At 46.1% G+C, this 22487-nt stretch overlaps 2 protein-coding genes across 2 annotated transcripts; one reads left to right on the top strand and one right to left on the bottom strand.

Annotated features, from left to right (window-relative positions):
• The first annotated feature begins 918 nt into the window (after window positions 1–918).
• LOC120847812 (protein ALP1-like) lies at window positions 919–5023 on the top strand. The gene is made up of 5 exons (XM_040219689.3): window positions 919–924; window positions 975–1414; window positions 2306–2517; window positions 3565–3741; window positions 4764–5023. The coding sequence occupies exons 1-4, from the start codon at window positions 919–921 to the stop codon at window positions 3735–3737; spliced, it is 831 nt and encodes a 276-aa protein (XP_040075623.1). The 3' UTR covers window positions 3738–3741; window positions 4764–5023.
• LOC120847813 lies at window positions 4495–7174 on the bottom strand. Its single transcript, XM_040219690.1, has 4 exons — window positions 7156–7174; window positions 6327–6431; window positions 5661–5857; window positions 4495–4980 (listed from the first exon to the last, which is right to left on the bottom strand). Exons 1-4 carry the CDS (start codon window positions 7172–7174, stop codon window positions 4495–4497), a joined length of 807 nt encoding a protein of 268 aa, XP_040075624.1.
• Window positions 7175–22487: the final 15313 nt, after the last annotated feature.

Here is a 22487-nt window from a genome sequence, read left to right as displayed (position 1 = left end):
AGTGCCCCTTTGAGGATTAAGGGCCATGAAAAGTTCAAACTATGTCTGAGGTGGCAGGTATCTCCCGGCTGATTCAAAGAAACAAAGAGCAGTGGAGCTAGTGCAATCGTGTCCCTGCGGAAAATGTCCGTAATCGATCTGGCTTCACTACTATAGCTGCCGAGAGGTTAAAAATGAAGTAGAAGCCCCACCTTTCATGCAAGCATTGTACTCTCTATAACACAAGTGCGCAGGTGCTACTAGAGCATGGTGGAAAACTAGCGCATGTTGGAGGCAGGGCATCTACTACTACGCAAACGGCACTAAGCATTCTAAATGTGAACCTGCCCATTGAGGGTCCGGCACTAATTCACTTTTTTGATCAAAATCTTCGGGCACACGGTGGATAGCGGACGAAGCTGTCGGTTGAAGAACTTAAAGCGCGTGCTTGGGGTCACGAACCGACTATTGCAAACGTGGCATCTCTTGCATGCATAGGGCACCAGTCAAGAAAGCACCATCATGCACGTGAAGGTAGCTTTGGCAGGCTTGAATTTGTGCATGATTGCCTTCATTAGCAAAGGCATATGGCAGGAGCCAGATGCTTACTTGTAGCAGATGAGGGGCTCCCAGGTTTCTCTGACTTTTGCAGTATGTTTAAACACAATGTGATACCTGCCCCCTCCCACAAACTTGCCGTGCATTGAAAATAATCCAAAATGTATCTTAATGGACAACAGACTTCACACGCCGAACCTAATAGAAAATAAAAGTTTCGCCCACAAGTCTGGCTAACTCGTTACACCAAGATGGCCTGTTGGTTAAACCGGTTGTCATCATTATCGGGTCTAATTCTGAAGATAAGCTGACAACCTGATCAGAATAAGCTTTCTCGGGTCAGCCACCCATCCACCCCTAAATGCCCAGCCTGGGTTTGCCATGCAGGTCAATGTTACATCTGTTACGGTTGTAAGTACCTTTTCCTTTTATTTCAGGTGCCCAGTAGTCCTGCAGAGTGGAAGGCTGTTGCGCAGGGCTACCAGGACCTGTGGCAGTTTCCGCATTGCGTTGGTGCACTGGATGGGAAACACGTTGCCCTGGTGCCACCACATGAGACTGGGGCACAGTTCCGAAACTACAAAGGATTCTTCAGCATTGTTTTGATGGCACTGGTGGATGCAGACTTAAACTTCATATTTGTAGATGTCGGCCGAAATGGTCGTATGAACGACAGCGGCATCTGGGGTGCCTGCAAGCTTAAGGAGACTCTGGAGAGGCAACCCTCCATACTTCCGGATGCCGAACTGCTTCCTAGGTCAAGAGACTCGGCACCCTACGTCATTGTGGGGGATGAAGGCTTTGGGCTAAAACCCTACTTGATGAGACCGTACCCTGCAGCTGAGCTCACCACTGACAAGCGGCTGTTTAACTACAGGTAGAGTGCACTATTGTGGATAGTATGAGCCGAGTTATATCCCCATGCTCATTTGGCATACCTACTAGTTTTGGAAGATACTATGGGGCAGATTGGAGATGCAAACAGCGCACCTATGTTTGTATGCGCAAGGGATCGGTGCACATAAACAGAGGCAAAGAAATCAGGCGTAGAGATTCACCCGTAAATTATTACTGTTGGTTCAGTGGTTATGGAGAAGTGGACAAATGTGTGATATAATGCATGTCATGTCACTTCAGCTAAACATACAGCAGTTTGAGACTTCAAGGGATGAAGCATGCATGAAAAAGTATCATGGATAGCACATCATTTTAATTTATGTGCAATCTTGGACTATTCTTTTATATGCCTGATAAATATGAGCTACGGGCTATACACTTGAGGCAACCTCAATAATCCATTTCACTTATATATTTATATATATATATATATATATGGTGAGAAGGGTTGTTTTTGACAAGTGCAGCCTTGAGTAATGTGCAAAAGAAAGGGTGAAGGGGAAGGAGTTTAATTTTTTCATTAAGCTGGAAGGAAAGAGCTGGCAAAAAATTGGGCCAGGAGTCGCAATTAAATCCATAACCTCTGCCTAAGCGGGGCAGCACCTTAATCGATTAGGCCATCCTGAGCCACTGGTTTCGACGGGCTGAAGTTTTGACCAGATGTTTGAGGGAAGTTAGTTTTGATTTCAGTTAACGTGGAATACGTCTGCCAATGGCTGACGTAAGGTCCTGTTAGCTCCGAGTGCTGCAGCAGTGACATGGCACGTCATTTCGGCTCGCAATGTCAGAAAGGCCCGTCTAGGTTGGGGGATCACACGAAAGCACTCCAACATTTTAGTTGCTTAGTTGACACCTGTGCACTTTCTTCTAGGCTTTCACGTGCCCGCCGCACGTCTGAGAATGCCTTCGGAGTGCTTGTGAACCGATGGCAAATCTACCGGTCTCCCCTTCGCCATGACCCAAAGCGAGCCACTGACATCGTTCTGGCCACAGTGGCTCTCCACAACTTCCTCCGGTCAAAGCGGATAACTCGGCAGCTGTATACCCCACAGGACAGCTTGGATGTCGAAGACATCTTGACTGGTGTGTATACTCTGAACCACTTTTATATCCCGCAATGGGATGATCAGCGTATGTATGACACCGCCATAACTTCAGTTCACAGGAAACAGGCTGCAATGCATGAATTGCTCGTGGTATGTCAAGCTGTGCAAGCGCACGCCCACGGCGAGGTTGTTAAGTGCACTATATAGCGCCCTTGGCGCAGAGTAGTGCAGTCCATGGCCGACAGAGCAGCGCGTAATGAGTCTCGTGGTGCTCCTGTTTCCTGGAGGCATCCCCTTCTCTTCCCCTTACGTGAAAATGCATGAATGTCGACGAAACAACGAATTAACATTCTATTAAAATACAGGAGCCGCGCTCACACTTTTCAACACTGTTCTGTCATGAAGAAATGACTCGAAATGACTAAAGGGGCTCAGAAACTGACTAGACAAAAGCTCACCGATCTTGCATGTAAACATCAGAATAAATTTATTTGCTTTCCTTTGCCCCCCCCCCCCCCCCCTTCCCTCCCCCCGCCCCACCCATCTTTCAAGTTTAAATGACTAGGCACCCCATCCATTTAGCGGCCATGGGATTGCTGCTGCTTATGTCCTATCTGGGAGAGGGACATTAGCTGATATAGTTGTTCTAACCTGTAATATGGATGCCCATGTAGTGGTCTTAGTGGAAATTAGCAAAATGCTCATGCGATATAATCTGCTGCGATATGTTATTATGTGGGGCTCTCTGAAGGATAACGTGATAAAGGCATTTCACGGATTCTTCTCATACAACTCTGGAGTCGCTACATACATCAAATAGAAGCTTTTAACTCAGTGAGGCTTCGTCATGGAACATTAATAGACTGGTACGCTTTTGTCCACGTAGATAAAGTCGTGGCGAGTTTTAGCCAAGGGATCAGTGACACACATGGCGTTAATTTAAAGCTCAGTAATATTACTGACGTGCTAGAGTGAGATCCTGTGGCTAAATCTCACATGCATTGCTGTAGCAGCAGTGTGGTCGCCAGGCGGCAAAACACTCTTAAAATTGTGTGTCTCAGTAACATTTCTTTATGGCCCACAGGCAATGTGCGAAATGGATCATGGAGACAGGGGGTGACTCCCGCTGGTGCCATGAGACAGTTCCGAAGAGGCGGAAGCAACTCCAGTGACACTGCCAAGGCAGTGCGCAACTTGTTCATGAACTACTTTGTCAACGAGGGACAAGTGAGCTGGCAGTGGCGAATGATCCCCTAAACAGGTATTTCTTCAAACGGTCTGACAAAATTTTAATATAAAATGGGAAGTCACAAGCACAAACTTAAAATAAAGTGGTGATTTCAGATTGAATCATTGAATAGAACTTTGTTTATGATAAAGCAGGAGCCTCCATTTTAGGTTGCCTGGAAAGACTGCTAGTTCACTACTAAACAATGAATCGTAGTAGTTATCTTGACCGAACCCATGTTCACCTAAGCAACCACTTGTTTGATGAGCATTGCCTGTGCATGAAACGGCGAAATATCATACTATGGGCTTTTGTCTGGTACAGACCCGTCTCGTCAACACATAAAGCAAGAATAGTGATGCTATTTGTCATTGCTTCAAGTAGGAATGCAGCGTAAAAGTAGACTAATGCGTAAATTTAAGGGCCTACAGACACTGTGATAGTGTGTCGCTGCGGCACCGAAGTCAAATATGCGCCTATATATTGGTTGATGCAGGCATGTAGCCAGGATTTTACTTTGTGTGTGTGTGGGGGGGGGGAGGGGGAGGAAGAGGAAGGAAGGCAGGCAGGGAGGATAGGCCCCATGGTGCAAGACAGACAGTCGGCTGGTCCAAGAAGCATGTAGCTTTCACCGTGCTTCCACTTATGGGTGAACAGAGTATGCCCGATGTCAAACAGATTATGCAGATAGCATGATGCCTTATCAGAGACACAGCGGTGACCGATGAAATGAATATGCAAATAACTTCAGGATATGGGAGGACTTAGCACCAGCCCAGTGTGACTTTATTCGTCAGGCGCCACCTGGATAATCTCGGGCCGAGTGTTAATGTTTATGCTATACTTGACGACAGCTTCGTGCGCCAGCAGGCCAGCCATTTGCCTGTGAGGGCCCTGCGGCACATGCCGGAGCGCATTGGCCATCATGACGCCGAAGTCGTCACATTCGTCCTTTTGCTTGGTTGCCTCGACGGCCTTACTCAATGCCTGTGTTGCTGACTCAAGAAGCAGTCTCTTTTCAGCGGCACAGTCATCTGGCTGCTTCCTTTTTGCAGGCACACTTGGGCGTCCACTGGAACTCCCGGCACCGCTTGTGCTAGCTCCGTCGCTTGAGCCTCTATGGCAGCTGCTAGGGGCATTGCCTGGGCTGGGCGCTTGGCTGCAGCTGCTCAGCTCATCTTCCAAATCGAGGCTTGAGGGATCTACAGGATCGCTCCCTTCCAAGTGCCCCCAAGGGCTGTTGTCAGCTCCCACTTGAGAGCTTCGGCTGTCCTGCGAGCATGGTTCAGCCTGCAAGTATGAAAATGCTTGTATAGATGACATAATTTTCTTTATTTGCAACAAATAAAAACACACAGCATATAGTGATTGTTGGCTTCTAGTTTTCTTCCCATGAAACTATTTTTATGAGAAATCTGGTCCTTGTTGAAAAATGTCATCGGCCTTATGGCATTGAGCTATATCTGATGTCCGTAGATTATGATTGGATTATAATTAAGTGTAGTACTCATCACAGCTAAACATTGCACTTTTTACATTGCTTACTCACAGATATCAGCAAGAAACCTTTGCTGTGCCAGAGATGAACGACGTGATAATTAAGCATCTGACAATTATCACACTGTGTGGATGTTTTGTTTACGTATCTATGCAATTTTACAGTGCTTCATCTCGTGCATTGCCAGCAAAACAATGAAGTGTGCCACCAACTCGCTGTAGTTCTCATGGAACCGAGGTGTCCAGTCTGTTGGCACCTTCCAACAGAATCTACACCTACCATCTGTGATTTCATATTTGCTTCTCGAATCTTTAGTGCTGGGCTATTGAAAGGTCACTTCGTAGCTGTGCGAACGTGTACATTTTGCATACAAAAGTAATTGGGACAAGCAATCATTGTCAGTTATGGAGTGAGAAAAATGGGTGACTGGTTACAGCTACTTTTTGTCACTTACATTTGGGGGGACCATGTTTGACTGGCTCTCATGTTGGGGACACGCACTCTGTAGGAACAGGAGGTCTACATAGTGGCCCCATCTGGGCACATACAGGTCGTCGAGACTTGCTCCAGATTTGTTGCTGCCCTTTACCTTTCGGATCTCCCGCTGAAATTGCGAGCGCAGGTTCGAGAACCTGGCTTTCACCGCTGCCCCTGCATGAACCACAAACAGTTATAGGCTACAAAAAACTCTGCAGGGCAATCGGGCACACAAGCATGTTGTCTGTGGCTAGTACATTGTATTTCTGTACTCGACGCTATCGCATGTCAGTAAGCTTTACATGACGTACAATTGTCACCTTGTTCCAGAGGCGAGATAGCAGTTGGATAAGCAGATTTCACCAGGAGAAAACAGAAAATTTGCTTTACGAACGACAGTCCAGAAGGTGAGACTGTCGTTCTCACACCTACCAGTACACGCAAATGTTTGTATGTGTATTTCTCGAAGTTAACAAGCCGCGCGAATCGGGTACAAATACGCATGTGCCAAAGCAGCTGAATATGTGTCGCTTATTATGAGCTGAAGTAAGCTAAGCTAAGGTTTGTAAAACGCAGGTCTGCTGAATTTACGCGAAAACGACAGCGCAAATTCAACACTCCAGGTCCCTCGTTTTATGCATACCTGTAAAACCGGGCCCCAGCACACTCGCGACGTCTTCATAGGCCTTGTCCTTCAGGTCTCGTCGGTGGTAGCGCGCGTCCTTCGCATCCCACAGGTAGCGGCGTTCTTGGATCAACCCGATCATTTCAGTCTCGTCGGCTTGCGTAAACGACACGGCTGGGATGGTCGACGGCATCGTGAGGAAGGTGAGAAGACTGCACTGACTGCACCAACTGCACTACTTCGCTCGACAAAGCAAGAGAAAGAAGCATGGGCTAACGCGATATCGATTGGTCTTCAATTTGAAAGTTTACAACCCGCATAATTAAATATTTAGAAGATACCGCACGTCTCAGCCGTGAAAAAGCACATATGATGTTGTGTTTCCGGCGAAAAAATTCGCTCACCCGCCGACCTGGGCAACATGCGACGTCCAACACAGTTTTCTGCTTGTTTCCGTTGCTAAAGCTGTCATATCAAAGCAACATTGTCGCTGTCGTCCGCCGTGTTTCTCTGTTTCCGCAATGTGACAGGACTGTCGGGCAACAGGGGGAACGCCGAACAAGTTGATCGACTGTTCATGAACATGTTGTGTTGCTGTTTCTGTCGTGTTTCCTCAATGTGACAGCGCCTTAAGTATAGAGGTTCCAAAACAATGCTGATGTTAATTATGAATCCCAATGACAAAACTGGATGCCGAAGTGGGCACCTTCGGAGTTTATAGGATTACAAAAACAGCCACATAATTTTTTGCCATCAATCTAGCTCATACCCATCCAGTGACTTTAGCTCACAGGATGGAGAGAACGTATGGCGTTCCTCGTCCAGAACAGGATGTCCCTAGACTCACCCAGTGGTAGGATGTTCATATACTTGCACAATTCTAGGATGTTCCTCGGGGTATTAGAAATGAAGAAGAAACGCTTCCGAAGTTAGGAGGTCTATAGAACGTTGACGCGTGGTGCTAAGGACGTCCTAGTTACCGTTGACGGCAATCCAAAAGTGACTAAACGGGAAATCAGCATGTCCATAGAAATCCACCCCCATACCATAGAATTGCCATAAAGGCAATATAGCACGGAGGTAACCAGTTCATAGAACGGCAAGATCAATTTTTGTAGGGTTTGCAGCCGCGTTCGATTCAAACTTCGTCACGCACGCGGCGATATGATAAAATACTGCAGTCGGTCTGCGCGCTGCAAAGTTTGAGCAGGGTCACATCGTGACAGAAAGTGCATCAACCGGCGGAATGCATAGCTACGTTTTTAGATGCCAACCATAGGAAACCAGCCTCAGCAGCCCAAAACAAGAACTCGCTCACAGTAAAATCGTGCACGTGTGAGGTAGCTACTTTACACCCTGAAGTGGTCCGACTTTTACTGTATCCGATCTGAATGTAGGCCTACTCAAAAAAATTTTTTATCGAGATATTAAAGGCGTTAAGAAAAATTAAAAAAAAAAGTGAAAGCCCTGTAACGCCGAATTAGAGCGCAGCTCTTGAGGAGGAGGAGGGAAGGGTACTGGGGGGGGGCGGGGTTCAACTAACCAGGGGGGGTCACGTGACCCCCAATGCCGATGATGTCATCACTGACGTCACTGATGACGTCATCAGTGACGATGACAATGCTGATACCGATGACGTCATTAGTGACGTCACTGATGACTTCACAAGTGATGATGACGATGACGATGCGAATGTCGGTGACGTCATCAGTGATGATGACGATGACGATGCGGATGCCGGTGACGTCATCAGTGATGATGACGAGGACGATGTGGATGCCGGTGACGCCATCAGTGACGTCACTAATGACGTCATCAGTGATGATGACGTCATCAGTGATGATGACGATGACGATGTGGATGCCGGTGACGTCATCAGTGGCGATGACGTCATCGGGGGGTCACGCGACATCGGCGGGGGTCACGTGACCTCAGGGGAGTCACGTGACTTCGGGGGGTCACGTGTCCTCACTGGAGTCACGTGCCCCCCACGAGGTCACGTGACCCCGGTGGGGGGCTCGCGCGGTGCATTATGGACATTTCCCATAATGCACCGCGCGGTTACGCCGACGGCGACGCCGACGCCGCTCAAGCCGGAAACAAGCCCCTAAGAGCTGCACTCTAAAAAAAAAAAATACGTTTTGAAAAGAGTTTTCTTCTTCAAATGTGTACAACCGACAGCTTCCCAACGTTTTCCTCTCAGGGCGCCCGAGAAAAAAAGAGAAAGAGAGAGAGAGAGAAAAGACAAACAGGGGAGGGAAAGAAAAAACACAAAGACAGAACTACATGCGAAGATCTTACCATGACACTGTAAAGAAATCACAAAATTAATGAAAATAAAATAGTGAAAGCCGTTTACAACTCCCTGTAACGCCGAATTGGAACGCAGCTCTTGAGGAGGAGGAGGGAAGGGTACTGAGGGGAGGGTAGACCCCTCCTCCTTCTCCTCCTCCTTCTCCTCCTTCTCCCCTCATTCTTTAATATGCTCCGGGGGGGCCACCTGACCTCGATGGGAGGGTCACGGCGACGCCGACGCCGCTCAAGCCGGAAACGGGCACCTAAAGGCCGGTTCAGACACTTGCGTTTGAGTGCGTTTGACTGCGTTGCGTCGAGAACTGAAAGTGAGTCACCGGCAGATCTGTGCTTCGTATGAAACGTGGAATCCAATTCAAGGAACCCTTTTGGCACGCGATATAAGTAGCAGGATGTCCTGGTTTCTCGCAGGCGCAACGCAGTCAAACGCAGTCATCTAAAACGATAATAATAGCGAGACACAAGAAACGCCACACTATCCATGACTTGAAGCTCCAGCAACTTGTACTCAGAAGAGTAACAAGCTATTAACCATGACTTCAGAGATTTTTGACGCGCCGTGATGAACCAACGAGTACGTCTGATCGTCGATGCTTTCGCCAGGAGCAGCCAGACGATCGTAGTCATCTTCTCCCAAAGCTGTTGAAATTCGCCCTACAATACGGCTAATCTGTCGGAGGTCCTTGCAATGTAACCGTTTTTCAAGATCGGTTGGAATTCACTGGACGCCATATTTGAGCACGTCGTTCTCGGCGCACGCTCAGAACGATACCTCATTTATAATGTGCCAACAAGCTCCCCCTCTGTGGCGTGTAATGAATTTTTCGGAGGCGTCGCCAACGGCGCCCGCTCAGCAGCAACGGACTCCGCCATTGCCGCCAGTATAGGCGAAAAGTTTTCAATTTCTCGGGGGTAAAGCAACGGATCCTCCCCTTCCACTCACCCACCCACCCCGGAAAGACGCATTACCAAGTTACAAATGCAATTTCGTCCAGCGAACAATTATTCGAAATAAATCAAATCAAGCTCTAGATACAGGAGCAGTCGAATAAATATACGAGTCTGCTTAATTTAGCTTTGTCACCTTCTTAGTTTTGATCGCAAACATTACTCTATGCAGGTTACTCCGTCCTAGTACTAACTAGCAATTACTATCGTTTTGTTTGTAATAACGGTATTAACATGCGAGGTCCCACATTACTCCTTTGTGTCTTGAATGTCGAAGTTGAAGGGAACGAAGACATTGAGACTGTTGAGGACAGAAAAAATGCAGAAAAAGGGATTGCCTTAAACAAAACAAAAATAAAAAAAACACGCTTACTTGTTTGTTTATTGTACCCTCAAGGCCCGAGGACATTACAGAGGGGAGTAAGTTACAAAAGGAAAATCACACTTAAAAAAAATAAATGACTACCTAAGAAGATAGAAACCCGAACATAGTAACCATTAACTTAGAAAAGTGGTTAAATAACACTTAAACATAAGGGAATCTGTTACATGCACAACTGACGATAAAATGTGGTTCCACGTTTTGGGAATGAACTAGTTAAAAAGTAGTGGTTTTACAAACACGTATAGATCAATTTTGTGTTAGTGATATACGCGTGGCGAGACACATGAGAGAGGAGTTAGTAATTTATGACGCAAGGAAGGATTGCGATAATAAATTTTATGAAACAGATAAAGACGGGATAACTCGATCATGACGTGAGAAAAGGTTAGGTAAGTTTAAATGAGATTTCATACATGTTACGCTTGCAGTACGGTGACAATTAGTAAGAATTATAGCGAAAAGATCTATTTTGAATACTTTCGACTGCTGTTGTAACTAAGTCAGTGCCGGGATTTCATATAGAAGGGGCGTATTCCACTTTAGAGCGGACAAGGGTTTTATAGAGTAATAGCTTGAGAGACACAGGGACAGATGGAAAATTACGTTTGAAGAAGCCAATCATGCGGTTAGCATTGCTTGTTATCTAGCGAATGTGAGGCTCCCATATAAGTTTGATGAAATGTAAATTCCTATGTACTTATACGATGGTGCACGCTGCAACAAAACACTGTTAAGATAGTAGGAAGAAGGGTGCAAGTAAAGTCGAGAAACAGTCATTACAATAGATCCGTTGCTGTTAAGCTGCATATTCCATTTGTTACACCAATTAGAAACACAATCAAGGCCAGACTGAAGAATAGAAACATCAGAGGCGTTAGTCATTTCACAGTAAAGAACGTAATCATCTGCAAATAAGCTAATAGAGGACGAAACGCATGAACGTAAGTCGTTGATAAAAATAGGGAAGAGCAGGGAAGCTAACACCGAGCCTTGAGGGACACCTGATGTCACGGGAGCTGGACTTGAAGAAGTACTATTCACGAACAGAAATTGGGAAATCGGTTACTAAGGAAAGCACGAATCCATAAAAGTACATCCTGATCATTGCTAAGTTTGCTGAGCTAATGGAGTACTAGATTATGTGACACTTTACCGAAAGCTTTAGCGAAATCAAGGAAAATACAATCTACCTGAGAACTACGATCAGGAATATGGTGAAGCTCAAGAGTGAAGGTAAACAGCTGGGTTTCACATGAAAGTGATTTACGTAAGGCATGTTGAGCAGGAGCAAAGAATGAATTAGTTTCTAGGTGTTAAGCGAGGTGAGAAAAAATAATATGCTCAAGACTTTTACACGGACTGCTTGCTGTGGAAATGGGGGAGGGAAGAATGATAATCACGAGTTTTATGAATGGGCACCACTTTACGCACCTTCCAATCGTCAGGTAAACAGCCCAGAGTAAGTGATTGTTCAAATAATTTAGATAGTATTATCGAAGAATACTCTTTTCTGCTTTGTAAAATTATCTTCGTCATTCTTGTCCAGCTCCTCTGCACCTTCGGATTTAATTGCATTATAATTATAAAAATTTAGAATTATTTTCGTCGACTCCTGCGGAGCAGGATATTTTAAACTGTTCAATTATATTTAAAATTCCACTTGTTTGAATTAAGATGGGGGACATGGGCAGAAAAGCACGTTGTTGAAGTTGAGGTAAAGTTGAAGAAATACTGTTTGAAAATGAATCAAGAAAAGTAGAATTGAAAACGTTTGCACAGTCATCGGAGGGAGCAAGTTGGCCTGTTTCTTCCGGTGATGCTGGTTTGCCTCTCCCCCAACCTGATGCTGGTTTGACTCTCCCCTAGCAAACAAAAAACAAAAAAAAAACAAAAAAAAACGAAAAGAAAAGATTTTTTTTTTTGGCCCTTCTCATCGTAATGTTGAGACAATAACCAAGTAGAGAGCTACCATGGGGCCAGGCTGGCTCTCGGTGGGTAACCCGGTGCAGGCGACTCTTGAGTCCGCGATCGTCGATCGCTGAAGCTGCTTCGCTTTCTCGGTCGTACCCAGGGTCGTGCCTGGTGGCGCTTTCGAATTTCGCCCCTTGTTGCCGTCATGGAACAAGAACACATCGCCGAGAAGACTTATGCCTCATTCACACTGGCGGTATGAACCGCGTTCGCGAAGCGGTTGCTAACGCGGTTGCTTAATGATTCAGTGCAGTTTCACGCGCAGTTCGTGAAAAGGAGCAGACCCGCTTATCGGTAGCGATTCGAACGCCAGTGTGAATGCAGCATTAGATGTTATTTTGTCTTTTATGTTCGCTTTCTCTTTTTTTTTTTTTTTTTTACAAGCCGCCAAAGGCATTCCTCAAAGCGGCTTTAAGCGTCAAAAAAGGCATTTCGCTGCTGTCACTTGTGCGAGCGAGCGGATCACTTTTCTTTTTTCATCAGTCCCTTCGTCTTGCGTCTGCTTTCTTTTTGCTTGCGACACAATTGTAAGGTGTCCAAGCTGTCTAAGTTCCTTTTTTTGCTTTTCTCTGTTCATTTTGAAGGGCTAGAGCGTCTTAACCACTTTAACAATCGCCGTCGCCGAGGGAGTCTTTTACTTCGTGTTTCCTGCCGTCTGCAGGCTTGTTTCCTTTCTCGTTGCACTGACTCCTGGGAGACACCTGTCGATACTCGAAAGCACGAAACGGCACACATATGACGTGAATGAGACGTAGGTCCGGGGGGCAAGTGTACCTCCTTTTCCGAGGAGCTCCCGAAAAGGGGGGGGGGGGGGGGGGGGGGGGAGGAAGGGGGCGGCATTTTTTGGGGGTGAAGGCTCTGCACAGGCTGCAAAACTTCAGGGGGACCTCAGGCCCCCGAGCCCGCCCCGCAGTCGACGCCTATGGCCGCGAGGAAATGCATCTCTCGCGGAAAAAATACAAAAGTAAGCCCAAAATGCCTACGATGCCTGCGAACTCTCTAATCTTCAAAATGAATATTCATCATTTTCTTCTGGTATGCTCTTTCAACGAATAAACTGTAATGATATTTCATTTTCAATAGAAGGATGGCGAAGGGTGGAATTTTGGTGATTTACATGCCTCATGGCGCAGCCTGCGACTGACACTTCCCTTAAAGGGATGCTGAACCGAAATCTGGATTCCACAAAACACGGCGGAAAAATCGTGCAACGAGATGCTACAAACACGAAAACATCACTCAAACAGCGATATCTCGAACGGATAACTGTATTTATTTAAAAAAAGAAGGCGCATTTGATAGATATGTTTACGTCTCGTTTCTCCGAGAAGGAGAGGGAACTACCTCACGTCTTCTCCGTCTCGTCGCCTTGAGGGGGCGAAGCAAAAAGAGGAGGAAACGAGATATGTTGACGTCACGCGCCTCGTCGGCCTCGTTCAGTCTGGACCTCTTTTTCCAAAAATACGGCAGTTCATTCGATCTATCGCCTTACTAGTAGCGTTGTAGGGGTTGTAGCGTCCCGCCTACAGCTCCTGCATTGTTTTCTGAAATCCAAATTTCGGTTCGCCATCCCTTTAAGGGAAGTGTCAGTCGCAGGCTGCGCCATGAGGCATGTAAATCACCAAAATTCCACCCTTCGCCATCCTTCTATTGAAAATGAAATATCATTACAGTTTATTCGTTGAAAGGGCATACCAGAAGAAAATGATGAATATTCATTTTGAAGATTAGAGAGTTGTCTAAACGCTGTCTCGGACAGACCGAGACAGCGTTTAGACTACGCTTTAACAACCACAAATCTCACTCTAAAACTAATCCAGGCCTCCCTCTTTCAAAACACCTCCGTCTCCCAGAGCATTCTTTCGATAAATTATCTGTGCCATTACTGGAATCTGGATTTAGATCAAACCGGAAGCGCGAACAGCGAGAGTCATACCTCGTATACAAATTCAATACTATAGAAAAAGGAATAAATGAGAGTTCAGGAACACTTGCATCAATAAGAGCATTAACCTAGACTACCCTTTCATAGTGGTACTGTATTTTCGACTGGAATTGGACCACGTGATTATTCTATTACGACTCCTATATTGTGGATGTTATCTTCTATGGAACAGTGCTGTTCCCGTGCTTTTGTCTTACACGCGTGTTTCATGTTTCATTAACCATATCTCACAAACGTACCCTCTTCCCCCACCCCAACCACGTATCCTCTCTCTCCTTTTTTTTTTTTTTTAGTTGCTTTTGCTTTTGGTTTTCTTGACACGCACGGCGCCTGCAGGGGTGACCGTCGCCGGGATGCATTGACTCGTTAGGGGCCATCAGCCAAGAAGACGTCGCCCGTTCACGGCCTATTGTAGCCACCGTTGGCTACAATGGGCCGTGGGCACTACAAAGTGCTGAAGCGCACTTTGTATTTCGCCGCCCCGCAGGAGGAGCGGGCTCAGGTCTAGTTGTTTGCCATTTGGAAACGCGTACACCCCTCCCCCCCCCCCCCTTTCTCTCTCTTTTTTTTTTTTTTTTTCTTTCTAGTTTTGCACTTTTTTGCCGCAGCGATATGCCCTCACTTCTATGTCATCTCCTGACGAAGCCGAGTCTCTCGGCGAAACTGTCGATTAAACTTCCGCTGTCTGTTGTTTCTCACCGTGAGTTTTTCACTTCGTTATATATATATATATCCAGGTTTATGTTGCAGTTAATGGACCTTTTCCACATACCGACGGCACCAGGCGGTGGCTGCACTAACTAAAAATCGATGAAGTGACCTACCTGCGCTACCAATCGATAATGGGATCTACGCTACCAGTTTCTTCGCTCTCTGAGCAGCGGCGCCTGCCCAACGTGACTTGAAAGAGGGGCATCCGTGGCGTCCACCCAAACGTCGTGTTTTCCTTTCCGTCGACGTTCTTTTTTTGTGTAACACAATTATATATATGCTGCAGTTACGTGTTCTACTCGCTGATATACAGCCTCCTTCCGAATTTCCTCGATTTTTCGTTCCGACTTCCGCCGCTTGGCATCGGGCGCTCGCGCGTGCGCAGAACGCTTCTCGGAAAAGGTCCATTACAGTTGACGGATTTCTGTCTCGAGGACTACCAGTACTCAAGCACCGCATCCAGAGTGGCCGCACTTGGTCATACTATTCTCCATACTCCAGTGGCATGGCTAATACAGCCTATAAAACCCGAATTTTGAGGCGCGTTTGGTCCTCAGGGTTGTTGTACTTCAATAATTATATGTCCACTGCACAATCTTCCCCTACCTTCCTAGGGTAGTAATTTGATGTGGATAGTCTGCTGACGGAATGTTCGATTAATTTCTGTCGACATCACTATACTCTATTTTCAGTTACGATGGAGTATTAGTCCCGAGAAGTTCGCGTGGCGCCCTCTTACGGCAAACCGGGGTGACGTCACGGCGAGGAGAGAATGCTTCCCCCGACTCGCCCCGCTTGCCCTGTGGAGGCTGTGACGACGCTATCTGTCGGCGTGCTCCTTTCTATTTAATTTTTTTTGGCGTGTTTTTCGTAGGAAGTGTAAATTTTTATATGTGCCTTTATTGAGGTATGGCCTGTAGCTACAGCCGAAACTTCAACCAACATTTTAAGCATGGTTGACAGGGCAGGCAACGCATGAATCGGAGCTGGTATATGAAAATAAAAAAATACGGCCACAATTGCAGGAGCATCACTATAGATTTATATCTCGCACAATAAATGCTGCTGATGGTCTGAATGAATTGGCAGGTTATGCATATTATTCTTTTTTTTTTGTATATGTGTTTTTAAACAAGATCGCCGAAGCAGAAAAGCTGCATGCTGCTCGAACAACATGCTAAATACAGTCTGGGCCATGGAGGGAGAATCACAAGAATCACAAGCCCAATAAGTGCAGGGGCAAAGTAAAAAAACAAGGAACATTTATTATATACAATGCTCGCATTTGACCTCTGCTGGATTCCAATAGTATTTCAATGGACTACACGGGTGGTATCTGTGGGTTTGTTTATATCAACCCTCAAGTAATGTATAACAAACCTAAGCGAAGGTGTCTAGCTCGTTATTAGTCCCTTAAGCCCTAAAATTGAGATTTTACTTAAATCGAATTGTCCTGAAGCTAAAATACCAGAAGCTTTTTTCACGCAGACTGTCGCCCTTCACAGGATCCACATTTTCTGCTACTAGTGCTGCATCTACCACTGGACAGACGTTCGAATGGTTGCTTTTAATCCTGTTTTCCTCTGTTGTCAGAGAGTCCAGCTGTTGGGAGTTTGGAGGCTGAGGAAGATTTTGGGGACCTGCAGCAGTGTCTCTTTTAATTGGAAATGACCATTCAGACTAAACGGTGTATTTTCCGAATACCCAAGGCTGGGATAAAAATGTCAGGAAAAAGTATAAACATTCCAAATTACGGCACTATTGCTGTGCATATTTCGGGCAGTTCAATACATATCATACAGGCAACTGGGGCCAATTCGGCCGTCTTTGCTGCTATTATACGAACTAATTTCCAGTAATTGTGTATATTCTAAGAAATATGCCTGCATACGTGTATAAACTATATAATTAATTCACGAAGAAGCTACATTTCTGTAAAACAACCCTATTCCACGAGCACTTCAAAGATAATCAGACACAGGGCCTATCTGCGAACCAGCGCATGCAGAGTGGCAGCGCAAAGTCGGGGTCGCGAGCTAATCTGCCGACCACCCAAAGGCCCATGATATAAATGCCACTTCAAGTGCCTTGAAAGCGGGATGTAATATCGTCCTAAATCATGAACATACAAGGAACAGAATTCCAGCGTTTGAAACACTTGCGCCACCGCCTAAACGATCCATCGCAAAAAATTGCCTTGTGTCGTGTGGACGGCCGGGGCGTTCATCGGCGGAATTGCCTCCGCCGATAGCTTTCGGGATTTGTAACCCAATTTTGAACGTAAAAGGGACGAGCAGGCTTATAAAATGTACGGAAGCACGTCAATATCGGCCTAACTCAACGTCTTGAACACCGTTTAAACGAAGTCCAGCTTCTCGAAGAGCTTGCGGCACACCACGCCGAACCAGGGAACCGGTGCTGGGAAGCCAGCCGATGCGAGATCGCGGAGCGGAGTCATCGCCCTGACGTCACGGTACACCTCACCCAATCAGGGCGCGGCGACCGCAGCGACGCTTGCGTTCGCTCTCGGGGCTAATAGTGGACGTTACGAGCCACTTTGATGAGTTGTACCAACCTTTGTATTACGTCCCCCTTATGTAATACCCGAAAGGGCCCTTAGGTTTAAAATAAATAAATAAAGAAATATCACAGCCAGTTCGATGCATCAAGTGACAAGGCGTCACTACACTCCTCTCAAATGTCACCTGGCATTCACACTGCATTGGATTGACTTGGATGACTCGTAGCGCCCTACATGCTCCATTAACGAACTATATATGAACAGGCGGAACCATAGCAAGCTGTGTCTCCCCCCCCCCCCCCCCCCCCCTCTGAAAAAAAAAAATAAAGGTGAAGGGGTGGAAAGTTTGGTAGCGTCTTTGATCAGCGTTCCGTCGTCGCGCAAGTGATGCCTCTACCGGTGTTTTTAACGCCACTGCACATCGTGAGATGTCAACACAAGGCAGCGGAAGGCTCTGTGCAGACTCAAGAGGCTCCGCAGAGGGAATGTATCTCCTTCCTCAATCATATATGCAACATATATTTCATGGTAATGAAGGCCCATATAAAGTTACATAAGTGGCAAAAATTAAAACAATTTATTTTTTTTTTTGTGTGTCAACAGTTGTTTTTTTCGTACGGATGACATGTTTGTGCGCCAATATCTGAATAAAGATTTCGTATAAATACCTGAGACCCATATCGTTTTATACCTGTGTGTAAAGCAAATATCATAGGAAAATGTCCAAGCATGTGATACAAGTATCTGAAAAATAGAGCCCTGGAAAGTTCGCAGACAATCGCTCAAGGTGTAATCTAAATTATACATGACGCCTTGAGCAATTGTCTGCGAACTTTCTAGGCCTCTATTTTCAGATACTTGTATCGCATACTTGAAATTTTCCTATGATCTCTTTTACACACAGATATAAAATGATATCGGGTTCAAATATTTATGATGTCTGAGAGTTTTTTTTTTATTATTTTCTTTTTTTACAAAATGTAAACGTAACGAGATGAACAAGTTATATTATTTAGGACAACTTACCCGTAGGCAAACATTGTTTTTCAAAATTAATTAACTTCACCTAACCTCAAGTTTTACAATAGCGTACCAAAATGCTCGCCTGTGCAAAAAAAAAAAAAGGTCTTTGCGGTGCGTTAATTTTAAGAATAAAACGCGGTTTGGGCTTTGCGCATGCGTACTGGTTACGACTCTATTTGTTTCCTTACGCAAAGCTTTTGGGTACTCTCTTCTAAAATTACCAGATAGTTTTGTTTTGCGTCCCGCGATTTTCCTGTTTTCCATCCAAAATTATTTTGGAATCATTTATACCATACATTAGGCGCTAACATGTAAAAATATGAAGTGAATTAAAAATGTCGACCCAACATTATACCAAATATATTACCAGTCTGTCGTTTCGCCACCCTCACGACCGTTTGGAATAGAAGCTTCGTAACGTTGCCCGTTCTTAGCAATGCCTAGAGTATTTGCCTAGAGTCCTCCCCCCCCCCCCCCTCCTCTCCACTAACATTACTTATAAAAAAAAAACAAAAAAAACTCGGGTATTTTGTATAGTGCTCCATGGTGTCTGGACGATAATGCGACCAAGTACGGTCACTGTGGATGCGGTGCTCGACTATCTTCTAGTCGTTGATATGTCGTCTGCTTGACAAGTGGAAATGCCGCCCTGCGCAAGCTTCCCCGCAGTGTTTCTCATCTTGTCACGTGATCTACCACCGCGCAGCGAACAGCCAGCGAGGACGCTGTAGGCCGCCGCTCTGCCGCGGCGAAAAGCAGTTCGGTAGCGGAAATCACGCCGTTCTGGGAGCAAAATCGCTGCATCTGAAACGCCCTATACTTTAAACATGCAAAGGCGATTATAATTTCTAAATTAATCTAAACGTTCATAAGTCAGTTCCTAAAAAAAAACACTTGAAACAGACATATTATTTTGCTGTTGTGATTCAAAGAGGGTTTTTAATTCAATAGAAATGTATAAACGTTTGCAAACATGGGGTTCCTGACTGGTGCCCCATACGTGTAAGCATGTGCAGCGTGCTCATGAGCGTAGGCTTGGCAGGCTTGCACTTACACGTGGTTGCTCACGCGAGCGGGAACATGGTGGCGGCCAGGCGCCTTGTTTGCAATCGTTTGTAGGGGGTATTCACTGGCGGCCATAGTTGTGTGCGCGACTACCGAGCTTGTGCTGGCGGCGAGCTTCCACAGTTTTTTTTTTTTTTTTTTGCAACGTGCATTCCACACCATCAAGATTGCCGGTCTTATCAGCCTATTAATGTGAGCTCGTTCTGAGCGTGCGCTCTAAACGGCGCTATCAAAACACAATTGCAAATACAAAGAACAAATTGTCTGACGTTACCGGTGAACGTTCTAGAAGCCACTGATGGCAGAGCAGCTACTGGCCAATGAGCTGCTGGCTCGTATTGTGGCGGGTCTTTCAAAACGATTTCGCTAATGCATATCGCATCGCACTCGTGGGAAGCCCGAGGTAAACAGAAAACCGGTTGTGTCGGCGAAAAGCGAGAACTCCCACAAAGGATGCGAGTGTCGAGGGTACCATTTCTGCGGTAGTTTTTTTTTTTTTTTTTTTTACTTGTTTTGTTTTTAAGTGAGGTTCCGGATGTTTCTGGTTCCGCGGTCGTTGCGCGCGCCTGTCCCCACGCCGCGCCCTTGTGTGACGTGAACTATATGCAGTGTGTAACTATGTATGCTCCCCTATTTAGTTACCCAAATGTGAGGCAGAGGCCTATATATGACTGACTCAGACACAAAGTTAATCGCTGGTTAGCTGTCCTGCGCCACCAAAACGTATATCTCCCCACTCCGTTGCAAAAGAAAAAGCTAATGCGGTAAGGACTTGGGTTACGATATATGTACGGGGTGGGACCGTAAGACCAACGTATTTTCCACGCCTTGGAAAATTCAAATTTCAGACGTACATACCTGAAATTGGGCACTCGAACGTATTTTTGTAAACAGCTTTAGTACTATATTTTTAGGGCCCAGCTCGGGTGTTGTGAAATGTTAAAAATAAAGCAAAATAGGAGGCCATTTCAGCCTGAGTTCTCGTCTGCATACTGGTTTATGAACTCGCTCCCGAGTCCCGGGTGGCTTGCCGAACGCAAAAACGCGAAAAACTAATGATAGAGTCTGGCAATGAGCAAGATAATTGAGATAATTTTATTATTTTAACGAAATATGTGAACTAGAGCCACTAAATAAGCTGCGCTTAGAGTATCGGCACTCCGTTCCCCTACATTGTTGTGGGCGCCGCCATTTTGGCTCGTATGCAGAGCAGACGCAACTCCCGATCGTCATGATTCGAAAGTGCGACTTCCTCAGCATTTGATTCGGTGTTACGAAGGTCATGTAATATTGCTTTGCTCTGCCGCGAACTGTCTAAACATTTGTGGAGGGCGGAAAAGCGTTTCCTGTGATTTCAGATAAAGCTTCAGATAACTGGCAACCATGATTTTAAGACACAATATGGCCAAGTGTCGTTACTCTGAAGCGTAGCTTATTTAGTGGCACTAATGTGAACAATGACACCTGGGAGCGAGCTCACAAACCAGTATGCAGACGGCGAACTTCCGTTATAACTTATAAGGCATAGAAAATGCATAGCCGCTGTCTATGCTCTATTTTTAATATTTTACCACCACTGACTTGACCTCTAAAAAAAAAAAAAAATAGGACATAAAACGTTTTGCGAAACTACGCTCGCATGCCCAATTTCAGGTATCATACGTTTGGAACTCGAGTTTTGTAAGGCGTGCCAAATGTGTTGGTCGTTTCTTACGGCCGCAACCTGTGCGTATAAAAAAAAGAAAAGGAATACTGTTCTCCTTTTTATTTATTTTTATAGTTATGTAGCTCAAGTCACTGAAGGTGGTATTCACTGAGCCTGCATGTTCGATTTTGGCAGGGGCGCCACCGTCGATCCGCCATCTTCGAGGTCGCGGTTTAACGTTTGACTGGCTTGGGTACGCGGTCGCCCATTGGTAGTGTGTGTTAATTTCCTATCGTTGAAGAAACTTCGTTGAAGAGAAAAGAAAAAACAGTTCATCTCGAGGGCGGGCCGTTTTAATTCCTTCGTTGCCGCCTACGCCTAGTACTGTGTGTAAAGACTGAACCGCATCGACGACCCGCTTCGCTGTCGTTCGGTCACTCGCGCGACGAGGCAAACCGCATGAAAGTGACGAGAGCAAGCGACCAAGGCGATGATCGACGATTTCTAGAAATCTAAAAACCGAACTATGCGACGAGCGACCGTGAGAAATCTCCGTCGCTCGTCGCTGACTCTCGTCGCTGTCGCCGTCGCTCGCTAAATCGCTTACATGCGGTTCACCCTTCACTGTCGCTCGTCGCGTAGCTCGGTTTTTGGATTTCTAGAAAACTTAGCGCTCATCGCCATGGTCGTCTGCTTCCGTCGCTTTCATGTGGTTTTCCTCGTCGCACGAATGACCGAACGACAGCGAAGCGGGTTGCCGTCGCTTGTCTCGTTGCTCGCTAAATCGCTTGCATGCGGGTTTTAAATCGTTCAGGCTAATGAAAAATGCGGCGCATTTTCCATTAGCTGCGCACTCGGTGAGCCGCACGGTATGATTCTGCACAGGAACAAACACCGAAGGCACGACTTACGACATGGAGGCGATGGAGCAACGGTTACACGGCCGTAGTGCAGAAAATCCGCTAGAGAAAAAACACTAAGGAAACTAGCAAAACAAAGCAAAGAGTAATCACACCGTGCTACAAAAGCCCCAAAGTAGAAATATAACAATTCTTGCAAAAGGGCTACACTCTTAGAAAAAAGGGAGGAAAAAAGTAGCAACGGCGCGTCTTCCTCCCTTCTACTGACGCGCCCCCAAGCGGACACGAGAAGAACGGAGGAACGAGACGTTTTCCTCCTTCTCCAGGCAGACGGGAGAAAGCTTTCGTCCTCCCGACTCATCTTTTTTCGGTTTCGTTTTTCGAGCACGTCGCGCACGTTGTTTAATAAATAGCTGTTGAGTTGATTAAAATTCAGTGGCAGCGGAGGCCACCTGTAATTCCGTCTTCTAGTCCAAACGTGCAGAACATTTCGGTTGCATTGACGTTTTTACCACTAATTTTATCAAACGAGCAAACGAAGCCGCTAAAAACAGCGAAGTTCCGGAGCAGTGCCAGCAGCGCCACGTACACTGGGGGATGGCCGTCTCCGGAATGCGGGACTCGCGTGGCGCGGAACTACAGTAGCGAAACCACGCGGAACTGTGTCGACGTTTTCGGCGTTATGGAAACAGCAGGAACTGCGTCCAAGACAGGCAGGTTTCGCTGCCGGCTGCCTGGGTGCCTTCCCCCCTGAGTTCGGTTCTGTTTTCCGATGCCGAGTGCAACCGGCGT

The sequence above is a fragment of the Ixodes scapularis genome, unplaced genomic scaffold (genome assembly GCF_016920785.2).
Source record: "Ixodes scapularis isolate PalLabHiFi unplaced genomic scaffold, ASM1692078v2 PGA_scaffold3__209_contigs__length_174095766, whole genome shotgun sequence".
Taxonomy (NCBI): domain Eukaryota; kingdom Metazoa; phylum Arthropoda; class Arachnida; order Ixodida; family Ixodidae; genus Ixodes; species Ixodes scapularis.
Note: the sequence above shows the minus strand (reverse complement) of the source record. Positions and strands in the feature narration are given on the sequence as shown.

What these genes read in the sequence shown, in the direction of transcription:
- LOC120847812 (XM_040219689.3), top strand. An exon ending in AAGCGGCTGTTTAACTACAG is followed by an intron (nt 1,415 to 2,305) that starts GTAGAGTGCACT and finishes ACTTTCTTCTAG; the next exon opens with GCTTTCACGTGCCCGCCGCA. An exon ending in TGTCGAAGACATCTTGACTG is followed by an intron (nt 2,518 to 3,564) that starts GTGTGTATACTC and finishes TATGGCCCACAG; the next exon opens with GCAATGTGCGAAATGGATCA.
- LOC120847813 (XM_040219690.1), bottom strand. An exon ending in GCTGGGGCCCGGTTTTACAG is followed by an intron (nt 5,858 to 6,326) that starts GTATGCATAAAA and finishes TGGTTCATGCAG; the next exon opens with GGGCAGCGGTGAAAGCCAGG. An exon ending in CAAACATGGTCCCCCCAAAT is followed by an intron (nt 4,981 to 5,660) that starts GTAAGTGACAAA and finishes CCATGCTCGCAG; the next exon opens with GACAGCCGAAGCTCTCAAGT.